The sequence below is a fragment of the Oryza brachyantha genome, chromosome 5 (genome assembly GCF_000231095.2).
Source record: "Oryza brachyantha chromosome 5, ObraRS2, whole genome shotgun sequence".
NCBI classification, from domain to species: Eukaryota; Viridiplantae; Streptophyta; class Magnoliopsida; order Poales; family Poaceae; genus Oryza; species Oryza brachyantha.
Window position 1 is genome coordinate 18210189 of NC_023167.2, and position 11067 is coordinate 18221255.

General features: G+C 39.7%; 1 protein-coding gene across 1 annotated transcript; it reads right to left on the bottom strand.

Annotated features, from left to right (window-relative positions):
* Positions 1-4095: 4095 nt before the first annotated feature.
* LOC102710590 (vacuole membrane protein KMS1) lies at positions 4096-10613 on the bottom strand. The gene is made up of 8 exons (XM_006654686.3): positions 10293-10613; positions 9055-9266; positions 8832-8910; positions 7467-7769; positions 6313-6470; positions 5558-5674; positions 4888-5073; positions 4096-4785 (listed from the first exon to the last, which is right to left on the bottom strand). Exons 1-8 carry the CDS (start codon positions 10360-10362, stop codon positions 4606-4608), a joined length of 1305 nt encoding a protein of 434 aa, XP_006654749.1. The 5' UTR covers positions 10363-10613; the 3' UTR covers positions 4096-4605.
* Between the last annotated feature and the right edge of the window lie 454 nt (positions 10614-11067).

Here is an 11067-nt window from a genome sequence, read left to right on the forward strand (position 1 = left end):
GAAGTGCCTTGCCAAGTTTGAGTTGTTTTTCAGGTAAAGGCTTGTCTTTTTTTTTTCCTGGACTATCATTATCTATCGTCTTTATTCCTGACAGGCAGTGGCATTGGCTAAATATTCTTCGCTCTTGAGTGGCTGATGCACATGAACATCTGGCTAAATGCTGTCGAGTGCTGGACGTGGTTCGTCGTCCTTCTCTTTTCATCGACATGGGCCTGGTGTTGCAATTGCACAAGAGAATGTTTTGTTCGTATGCAACTGCGTTGATGACATGGTGTACATTTGTGCAACATGTTCTTCTTGTTCAAGTCTCTTGTCTCCCTCAGTCCTACATGGAAGAGGATTGTGAAAATTTTCTAAATTCTCCACAACGCCTGGTTGATTTGCTGTGCACTTATGCAGGGAATCCACAAACGATTTTGTTAGGCTATCGTTAACTTCTCCCTTAGTACCTTTGAACTTGTCCTTCTCGAGAGTTTTTACTCACTGTCTGAATGGCTGCATTTGGTGATGTGAGAACCGCTCTCTCTCTCTGTATGTCAAAATCTTTCAGACACAGAGCCTTGGAGTTCCTCCTCAAGGCGGGGAGAAGTGATCTTGCATCGTTGCACGTAGCCAGCTTTAATAGACAAAAATTTGAGCATGTGAAGAAATGCTGACGAGATTTGAATCCTTCACGTGATACCTAAATGCTCCTGTAAACATCCTTTTTCATCTACTGGATGGGAGATTTGAGAAAGAATAATTCTTCACAGCTTATGTTAAGCTAGTACTAGTTTGCTATAAGGCTTGTTTGGAGAGCTTAAGATTATAAGGAGCTAATAAGAAGTCAGCATCTCATAAGCTGGAAAAACTAGTACTGTTTAGAAGAGTTTCTAACCTCTGAAGATTTTGAACTGCCATAAGCTCCTCCGAAGGGCCATTACGTGCCTCTGAGGTATAGTGAAATACCCATCACTGTTTTACTGCAGGATTTCCACTCCGCATTCCATAGTTCATTCATTTGGGCCAAGGCGCCAAGCCATCCCCAAAATCTTCCTAATTGCAATTTTAAGTTTTTAAATCTCTGACTATGGCTGCCGCTATCTCTGTCTGTAGCTGTTTAAGAAAGGTCTAGCTATTTGCTCTCATGTAATAACCGCTATAATCTTATTTAGCCGGATATTAGCTTTTTTAAGAAGACCTATCGCCAAAGAGCCTTTTTCCTATCCTGAGGACTCAGGTACCATCAGGTACCACTGTTTTTTATGTAAAATTTGATTGCCTTTGCTAGTATGCGGTTGCCTCAAAATTTTCAACGTGTCAGTCGATTCTTCCGTTCGTCAGATTTGCTTCAAGATGTGTGCATGCTATTGGGTTTGGGCTGGTGGATGGAGATCCCCAGATGCATATGAATTGACTGACACAAATAAAATTTTCAATCACTTGTTTGCTACCTTCTAGTACCTAAGATACTAAGAGATATTAAATTTTATATAGAAAACAGTGGTACCTCTTCAAGAATGATAAAATTGCTCATCGCCAAATATTTAGCCGGTTATTTAGAGCATTGTTAGGAGACTTGGAACGCACTGCAGCAAGGATACCGGGAACAAGCTCATAAAATAAATGCATACGGGGAAGCAATACTGGAGTATACGACTGAAACAAACTGTGGCAAAAAATCGAATGCCCCGCTGTTAATCGGTTAGCAATGGGCGCGACGGATTATCGTTTTGTTCACACTGCCGATGCCGTTGTGATGGATTTGCAGGGGCCCCTGAAGCCGCAGCCGCCGGGCACGGGCGCCGGGGTGCCGCCGCCGTGTGCCACTCGTCGGCGCACCTCAGCGCGCGGACGATGCAATGGGTCTCCGCTGGGGTCACCGCGTGAGTGCCTCCTTCCCTGCACCCAAGGTCTCTATTTCTCTCCATATCTATCGTGAGTCGTGACCTCGTCTAACGGAAGTGGACAATGCGATGCGATTCATCCATGATACGGCATGTCGGTTTGGGGTCTGGTATCTATTCGGTCTTTTGCCTGTGAGAACTGTGAATAATTGTACCAGTGTTAGCTCATGTTCTTCTAGCTGCCACCTGGTCGTCACATGTGCAATCCTCTCTTCCGTTTTGTTGTCTGCCCGTGGCGATGTTCATTGTTGAACGTTGACTCCTTGAGGAAGGGCAAGGCACAAACTGCGACATGTATATCTTCAAAAATCACATTAATACATAGTCTACCGTAGTCCCATGTAAAAATCAAGCTAAAGGAATATAACCTCCAAAATTATGTCTTAGTGACTGATAACTATTTTATGATCAATTTAGCTCAAACACAATCTCTTAAGAATTTTGTACTGTTTGATTTATTGGTGGAATACTTCGTATTGTGCGACTGCTACGGTGCAAATTACCAGTACATATTATTATTTGATCATTTAAGTCCTTTCTTTTGTCTTTTGCAGAGTGCTATTCCTTGCAAAAGGCACAACCATACACAAATCTTTCCTCGTTGGGATAATATTCGGAAGTAGCGCCCGAATCCTCCGTAGTTAGGCAGAGGGGTACTGTACATATGAGGGGAACAACAAATAAACGACACGAGCAGTGAAAAAAAATTCTGGAGCAACAGTAATCTAAATACTACTCTCTCCGTTTCATAACGTAAGACTTTAATCTTATCTAAATTTATATGGATACTAATAAATTTAGACATGTATATAAATTATATATATATTTATTAATTGATAAATTTAAACAATGTTGTAAAGCCTTACAACATAAAACGGATGTAGTATTTGGTATTATAGCAATAGATGTCGGCTATTTGTTTTGATCTAACGATTACAGGATATATTAAATTTACCATACTGTAGCGTGATTATATTAAATTTACCGTACTGTAGCGTGAGACCATGCTACAGGGAACCAGATCACGTCAGAGGGACGTCGAGCCACGCTCATCCGCTCGATCCGCATCGGACGGTCAAACGAGCTCACACTCAGCTGAAGCCAGCAAAATTGGCCCATGAACAGCCTCCCGGACTGGCCCACGCTTGCTCGGCTGCTTACTGCTATACAAATTCGGCTAATTAGCAAAGTCTCTATGCATGCACGTTGAGAAAAACTCGTGCTCGTTGAGTACTTCCTTTCATTTTTTTTATGCCATTGATTTTTTATCTACGTTTGACATTTCGTCTTATCTAAAAAAATTATATAATTATTGACTATTTTATTATAATTTGATTTGTTATTAAATAACTTTAAGTATGATTTATAATTTTGTATATTTGAAAAAAAATTGAATAAGACGAATGATCAAACGTAAATCAAAAAGTAAATGGCATCAAACAAAAAAACCGAAGGGAGTATATCTCACCGCACCATAGCGTCACTGCAATAATATAATTAAAAAAAATGGAAATTAAAATGTCTTTATTAGATGTCACAGTGTATTGTTTAAAATTAAATATTTACATTAAATAAAAAAAATCAAAGGGAGTATGACTTAGGAAACTTGGTTGAAAATATCATAAGATGGTTTAGCATGTCTCTATCTTCATGGTTGAAAGACAATCCATATTATTTAATTTGTTTATGATGTTGACCATATTTTACTAAATTAATTGTATATTGATCCTAGTTTACTATTCTCGACTTTGATCGTAGTCTACTATTCTTGACTCAATCGATGAACGTGTAATTTGTTTTGAAACTTATTTTCAAAATTTATTTTAATTTATAGAACTAAAATTAACTTGGCTCGTGGAATGCACATATTTTTTTTCTAGTAGAGAAATAAAAGAGGAACGACATTTTGTTTGCGACTGTGTGGGTTAATTTTCTTGCGATGGGCCAAGACAAGCCAGTTTGTTGAGCATGTGCTCGGCTGCTCTCTGGCCGTCGGATGCGGATCGAGCGGATCAGCATCGCCCGACGTCAACGTCAGAGGATCTGGTTCCATGCTACAGCAGGGGATCCTGTTCCTCGGAAGTAGAATGCTCTCGAACACACAAAGATCATATGTATTGTTATTTACACTTTTGACGTCGAGAAAGGCCGTAGTAAAGTTGGTTATGCGTTCTGAATAACTACTGAAACAAGTCCAGCACAATATTAATTGCGTTGTACATCACAATATATTACTTGCATCAAAAGTTTCATTTGGCGAAGCACCGAGCATAGCCGAAGCAGTCTGTTCCATTAAATTCTAGCGGGGACCAGTTGCAAATCTGCATTTTACAGTGAACTGAATAATGAAATGTATCATCGAGCTTTCTAAAGTATTTTCAAAATATAGAGAAGGAAAAAACAAAAAGCACCAGTGATACACCTCATTAATGCAACCATGCTTCGTAAACAATTCCTAAGGTTCATCTGTGTTGAAGTCTAAAAAATAACAGCCTAACAGATTGATTCTCCTCGAGGAACAGCCAACCCAAGGTTCAATGACAAGATTGTAGCCATCACTTGGGTAAGTTAATCAAGCCCGTATTTTGCTCGCTGTACAGATGAATAATTACAAATACCAACAAAATCGGTACTTGGTATCATCTGCAAGGGCTTGGCCAGGAGTCAAGAGGAGAATAATTGCAACTTGCAGCTGAATAAACGCCACCAGTTGCAGTATTTAGTTAGTTTTAGACTGACTCTGGGGAGAGGAATCAGTAATAAGCTCCATCTCTATATCCTGCTGCTTTTTAAGATATTCTTGGGCTGTTGATCTGACGATCTTAATGAAGAAGTTCACAAGCACAAGCCACACCACAGTGTTCCAGACCAATGTAAACGAGAAATTCCATTGATTATCCTGTGTATGGTAGAGATGTATAGAGTACAAATGATAAGAATGAAGATTAATCTTTTGAAGCTCAAATCCACCATTTTGAACTGAGAATATTAAAATACCAACCTCTATAGGCGAGGACGACGCAGTTGATGTTGGTGGTGATAAATACTTATCCTTGGCACTGTGGAGCTTGGCAATCACAGATGGCAGGGTGGCAGAAAACCCAGGAATGTGGCCAAATATCCAGATCAATTCTTTTTCCATAAGATACAAGAGTTGGTTGTTGCACAGGGAGATAATAAATAGTGTCTGCAAAAGAGAAGGAAAAATCTACGTGTCAGGAGCAACTTTTGGTGCCCAACAAGAAGACAAGACAGGTGGAAAACAGTAGTAAAATAATCCAGTTCAAGCAGGCATGGAAGTTCATTTACTATATTAGACTCCCCTGGAGAAGTTTACTCTGGTGTCAGGAATTAAAAGAGTGCAACAGGACAAATAGTACTCATATGACAAAATTATATATATACTGAGTAGAAGCAGGGATGAATTACGTGGCAACAGGAGATATTTTCCAAAGTTTCAAATTTGTGATTTCAATTGGACAGGACCCAGGAAAGCATGTTGACATATAATACAACTAAAAATAATTTGAACTGAATCAACTGATGAAGTAAGTGCATTTACAAAAGCTGAATGTTAATCACTAAGCAAAATCATTCACATTGCTGAAAAGCCCACCAAAGTTACAGAACATATAAATATAAACACGAACAGAAGATTAGACAGAACAAACCTGGATATGCGTCTTGATGATGGCCTTCCCAATCAAAGTAGCAAAGAAGAACTCCCAGAAGGGAATGCCAAATTGCCCACACATTATACCAGCAAGGTCAAATAATGGGTTTGGGACCTAGAAAATGCGAAGGAAATTGATTATGGTGAATTATTTATCCATCAGTTGTTGCCTTGTTGGTACAAAAGAACCAAGTCAAGAATTCTCTATATCACCACCATCTGTTAGCTGTGGCACAGATACAGAGAATATCCACCACTTGAACTTTATTTTTAGAACCACTAGAATCATGTCCGTGAGTTCTGATGGATCACAACACAATATACTGTAAAACTAAAATCTAAAATACAACAAAAATAATTGTCCTCGAATCTAAAACATATATACTTGAGTATATGTGCCAATTGACCACTTCCTTATGCTCGCATGCAAAGATGCAAACACACAGGTGACACATGCCTACATATCTGTAGCTAAAGAAGATCAGGAGTGGGGGCAGGTGTAGAAACTACCATCATCACCGGCTCCACTTTTAAAGAGTGGGAAATAGAAGAAAGATTTAAAAAAAAACATAAAGATACAGATTGCCAGAAAAATGCATCCACTATCTACGTTCAGAGCACGACTCGAGCAAGGTGCACAGATGAATGGTAGCTTGTATGTTCGCTAGAGATCCTTATATGCAGTTTTTGTAAGAAATCCATACTGCTGCAAATAAATTGACATAACAGGATGGGAAAAAAAGACATACTAACCGAAGCAAGAATCAGGATAGTAATGAAGTTGAGATGCTGAGAGTGAGAGAGGAGCCAGCGTTTTGTTCGATTCAGAGTAGATGCTAGTGGACCATGTTCATTAGAAGCAGTAGCATCTAGCTCCTTGACAGCTTCTGGTTCACTTCCTGATAAACTAGCTGCAAGACAGACACCAAATTGTGAACAATGCATGGCCAACACAACTGATCTTCCAGAATCATCACAACAATAACAGAAGTTTCAATAGCCCTAAATAACTAATAGGCTATAGCATGTCAAAGAAAGAGAACAAACAGAATGAAGGGCTTCATTAGATATCGAGACTCAAGACACAAAGTAATAGTAAAAGTTTCAATTGCATCACAGAATGAAGGGCTTCATTAGATATCGAGACTCAAGACACAAAGTAATAGTAAAAGTTTCAATTGCATCACTGGCAATGTTTTCCTTGATTTATCAGAGAATTTTACCAATTCAAAACAGAGAAAAAGAAACAACAATTTCTCAGAATACTATTATAATCTACTCGCTCCATTTTGCTAAATGTTTAATTTTGACTATGACATGGCATACTAATGGTGGCAATGCAATCAGTATTCCTACCAAAAACAATCAAAATGCCATAGATGGAGTGGAGTTTTTTCCACCAAAAACAATCAAAATATCAAAATGCCGTGGATGGAGTGGAGTTTCCCCCCCCCCCCCCTATTTTTTGGAGTGCATTCTGCACTCTAGAGGCTTATCAGTTTATGGTAAAATATGGCAACGCCACATGGTCAAATTCATTATGAAGCACAAAAAAGGGCGAAGTAGGAAATCTCACCTTGAAAAATGTGGTTGTAATTATTATCGACCGCAAAAGGTGATTACAAATGACAAATACAAACAGAGCATTACTGAAGTTGAAAAATTATAGGCATCTACAAAGGGGCGCAAGATTAAAGTAGGATATAGTAGGTGGACCATACATTATAGTTGCACGATACTACTGGTGATGAGATGGCATTCATGCCGTATGCAAGTTAAGTCAGTTTAGAAAAATATAATGCAGAAAACAGTGAGTAAATTGAGTGTAAAATTACACTGGCTCACAAAAACTAATAAAGCATACAACTAAGCTTCTTAACTTCAGAATAAATGGTATGCTACATTACCAGCTCGTGATATAAAATAAGGAGGTAGCTCTCCAAGCGCTGTACCAATGCCCCAAAGAACGGCTTCCAGCTGAACCTGAGGGAGTAATTCAAAAACTGGGATCCTCACCGAATGAGCTGATGCTTGGTACAACGGTGGTCCAAAGTCTGAACACTTCTTGTCAAGCCATGATGGCCCTTGCTTAAGCTGTATGGTATCATATGGAGCAGTTTTCAAATCGATCCGACCACATTGAACAGCCTTAATAGTAAAGAGGGCAATATGTGGGCCCAGATATAGAACAAATGTATGCAAACCTGAACCTGCATTTCAAAGATATTGATCTTAACCAGTAATTAAAAGGAAAAAGGATGAACTCATTCTTATTCCAAGTACAAAATGCCCAAATTTGGAAATCATTAACACAACGACAGTATCCACTGCAACAAGCATCTGGCCAATAAAAACATAAAAAGACACCACTTTAAGACTTGCTGGTGCCTGCCTGCCTGGAGGTATATTCTTTTACACCTCTAAGTATCTAAAAGTTAACCAAAAAAAATTCTAGTAGACAGCCAAATGACCTTTCAGAGTTATCTGGGAAGTTCAAATACCCCAAAAAAATTGCTAAAAAGACACATTTAGGCTGAGATGCCCTCTCTAGCTTGGAAAGAAAAAGGAAGTATGTTTTGTATATAATTCCAGCAGTAGCTCTGAAAGTGCCCAATGCAGTAAAATCTCAACAACAAAAATAATACTCCCTCTGGTAAAAAAATATTTGTCTTTTAGGACAAGGTTTAGTCAAACTTCTCAAATTCCAACAACCAATTTTTTCTTAAGAACAAATTTATAAAATGAAATAAGTTTATGATATTATGGTAGTACCTCTTGAGGAAATCTATGAACATCATTTATTTTGCATTTAAACTAATCATTTAAGAAATAATTGATGGTCGGAATTTTAATCTTGTCTTAAACGACAAATGCTTTTGACCGGAGGGAGTAGTATGTAATTTGGCGATGGTGCCTTTTGCTCTCCTAGCCCAATACAATTTTTCTTTGAGATTTTCACAAGGTCCGATAAAGCCAAGGTACATAAATTTAGTGTGATTTTGTTGTTAATAATTTCCTGAAATAACTGAGATACTAGGGAAGCAATAACTAACAAAATGAGAATATTCGTTGATTTTTCAAGTTTATCTTTTCCTAACTGAATCATAGTAGGCATGCAGTCACCTTCAACAGTGTATGGTTAAAAACAACACTAAGATATGTATATAACTAGAAAGGAAAGAAAATAAGATACAGTGAAACATTATTTATCTTGTTTGGTTCCATATATGTAATGATATGTCATAACTTCGACAGATGCTAGTACGACTTGCCTAGTCCAATTGACGAAGCCACACCCAATGAAACCCACCATAACACATATCTAACATAATTCAAGAACTCCTGCACATGCTGCATACACATCAGAAAATAAAATCAGTATTCAAGTATATCACAAGAAGTTAACATAATAAATTAACAGCGCTATATTGGTCAAGTCTACTCTTATCAGCACCAACACTGTTATCTTAACCAAATTACAGTGAAGTAGCACACCTTTTTATGCAGACCATCTGTAGCCACGAGCAAAATCCCAGGAGCTAGAACTAAAACAATGAGGAGAACAAACAAAGCACCCCTACTCAGGATATATGTTGCTAATCTTTTCAAGTATTGCAACATAGCTAACATGAAAAAATGTAATGTCCTGAACGGATGCTTTGTTAGTGTCAAATTCTCCAGTTCCAATTTGTGTTTCTCACGGATTTCTGCAAAATAAAGAAATAATTAGGATGAGAAACATTTCCAACAACCCAATATAGCTCTGATAATAGCCAAACCCAAGTAAATCAACATGAATAATGCAGACAAAATTCAAATGCCTAAATCCTGAACCAAAGGGTTCATACAAAGTGCAGATGTTGATTGTTGACAACATTAACTTGACAGGCCGTTGCCTAGGCAGTCATTACTTTCCAACTTGGTTTGCCCAGGATGGGGGAATGTTTGGGCATTAGCGCCCTGCAGTGTAGAAATTTTTAGAAACAAAGGCTCTCTAACATGATAAAGTATCTAAATGCAACCAAATAAAATTCGAAATTTGATTAGATTTTCACCTGTTTAAGTTTTAACAGAGATTACTTTGCAGCACAATTAAATTCTAGAGAAGTTCATCAAGTAGATTACAGAATCTACTGAGCTCTATCCAGTAGGCACCATTAGATTGAATAAGCCACACAGTTACCATATCCAGTTGTCAACAAACATTCGCCACAATAAATGCATTGCCTTACTTACAAACTTGATGCATTACATTCCAAAGGAAACCAATATCTGTTGAGAATATACTAACTTTATTGGTGATGCGCAGGAAAAATAATAGTATATACTAAAACACAAATATAACATCTCTCAATTATAGAGCACACGTGCACAGCCAACTAGTCGCATAGCTTCAAGCTGCGGCTCTTTTCGCTTTGCGGGGAAAAGCTGAGACTTCGCACATTAAACACTGAGAGAACGAAATCATGATGCAACGTACACACGCTACGTCACAGTGAGCTGATCCACGCCTGAATCCGACCAAATGGTCCCCTCACGAACACACCGCACGTCGCATGGTTCTGGTTCATAGGTATCCCCGTATCCCATCCCATCCAAACCAAACTCCCATCTAACCATCCGACCGGTTCCCTACCACAACCTCACAAACCCATTCCAGTAGTAGCAATCCACGATCTAAAAAAACCAAAAAACCACGCACGCATCGAGATTCGAGAGTTTGGGGATCTCACCGGATATGACGCCGCCCCCCGCCATCGCCGAGCCACGCGGCGGCGTCGCGGTGACCTTCCGGCGGCCCATCGCTCCCCCTCGCCACACCCCCGAGGCGCGAAAACCCTAGATCTCGCCGCCGCCGCTGCTGCCGCCTGGAGGTACCAGCCCCACCATGGGCCGCCCAGATCAGGGGAGGGGGGCTACTAGGCCTCGGGCCGGTCAGCACGCACGCACGCTGGATCGGGAGCGGCGGCCGCGGCGGAGCTTGTGGCGGTGGCGGTGGCGGTGGCGGACGCGGCGGTTAACCGTCGGGCGGGTCGTATTTATGTCCGGTCCGGCCGGGCGAGGCGGGCCGTTGTGGTGGCGTGCGCCGGGTCGGGGAATATTACTCGGACGGACTCGCCGCTCCCGTGCTCAAACAAAAATATCGCACATGAACGGGATAATACATCAAAACATAAAAATAGAGGATAAAGAATATAAATTATAGGGGTGTTTACGAAGCGGATTTGGACGGATAGTTGTCATAACATATCCTGAACCATAATATTTAAACAGATGTGGAGCGGATACGGATCAGATTGTTGCGGATGTCGGAAATAGTGCGAAGTCGGTGCAAAGTCGGTTCAGAAACGGATTATTATGACCGAACGTGATATGTACATGTAATCAATATATTATCTTTCAATATTGAATTAAAAATACTTTGGCTAGTGATGGGTTTTTGATTAAGTGCTTTGTGGGCTAAAAAACGGATTATCCGCTAAAATGTCTATCGGATAATCCGGCAAG

Bases quoted from the DNA above. Each gene is read 5' to 3' on its own strand.
- LOC102710590 (XM_006654686.3), bottom strand. From the start codon at position 10,362: ATGGGCCGCCGGAAGGTCACCGCGACGCCGCCGCGTGGCTCGGCGATG. The intron at 9,267-10,292 runs GTGAGATCCCCA...TTTATTTTGCAG, and splicing joins GGGGGGCGGCGTCATATCCG to AAATCCGTGAGAAACACAAA. The intron at 6,471-7,466 runs GTAATGTAGCAT...TCTGTCTTGCAG, and splicing joins TTATTTTATATCACGAGCTG to CTAGTTTATCAGGAAGTGAA.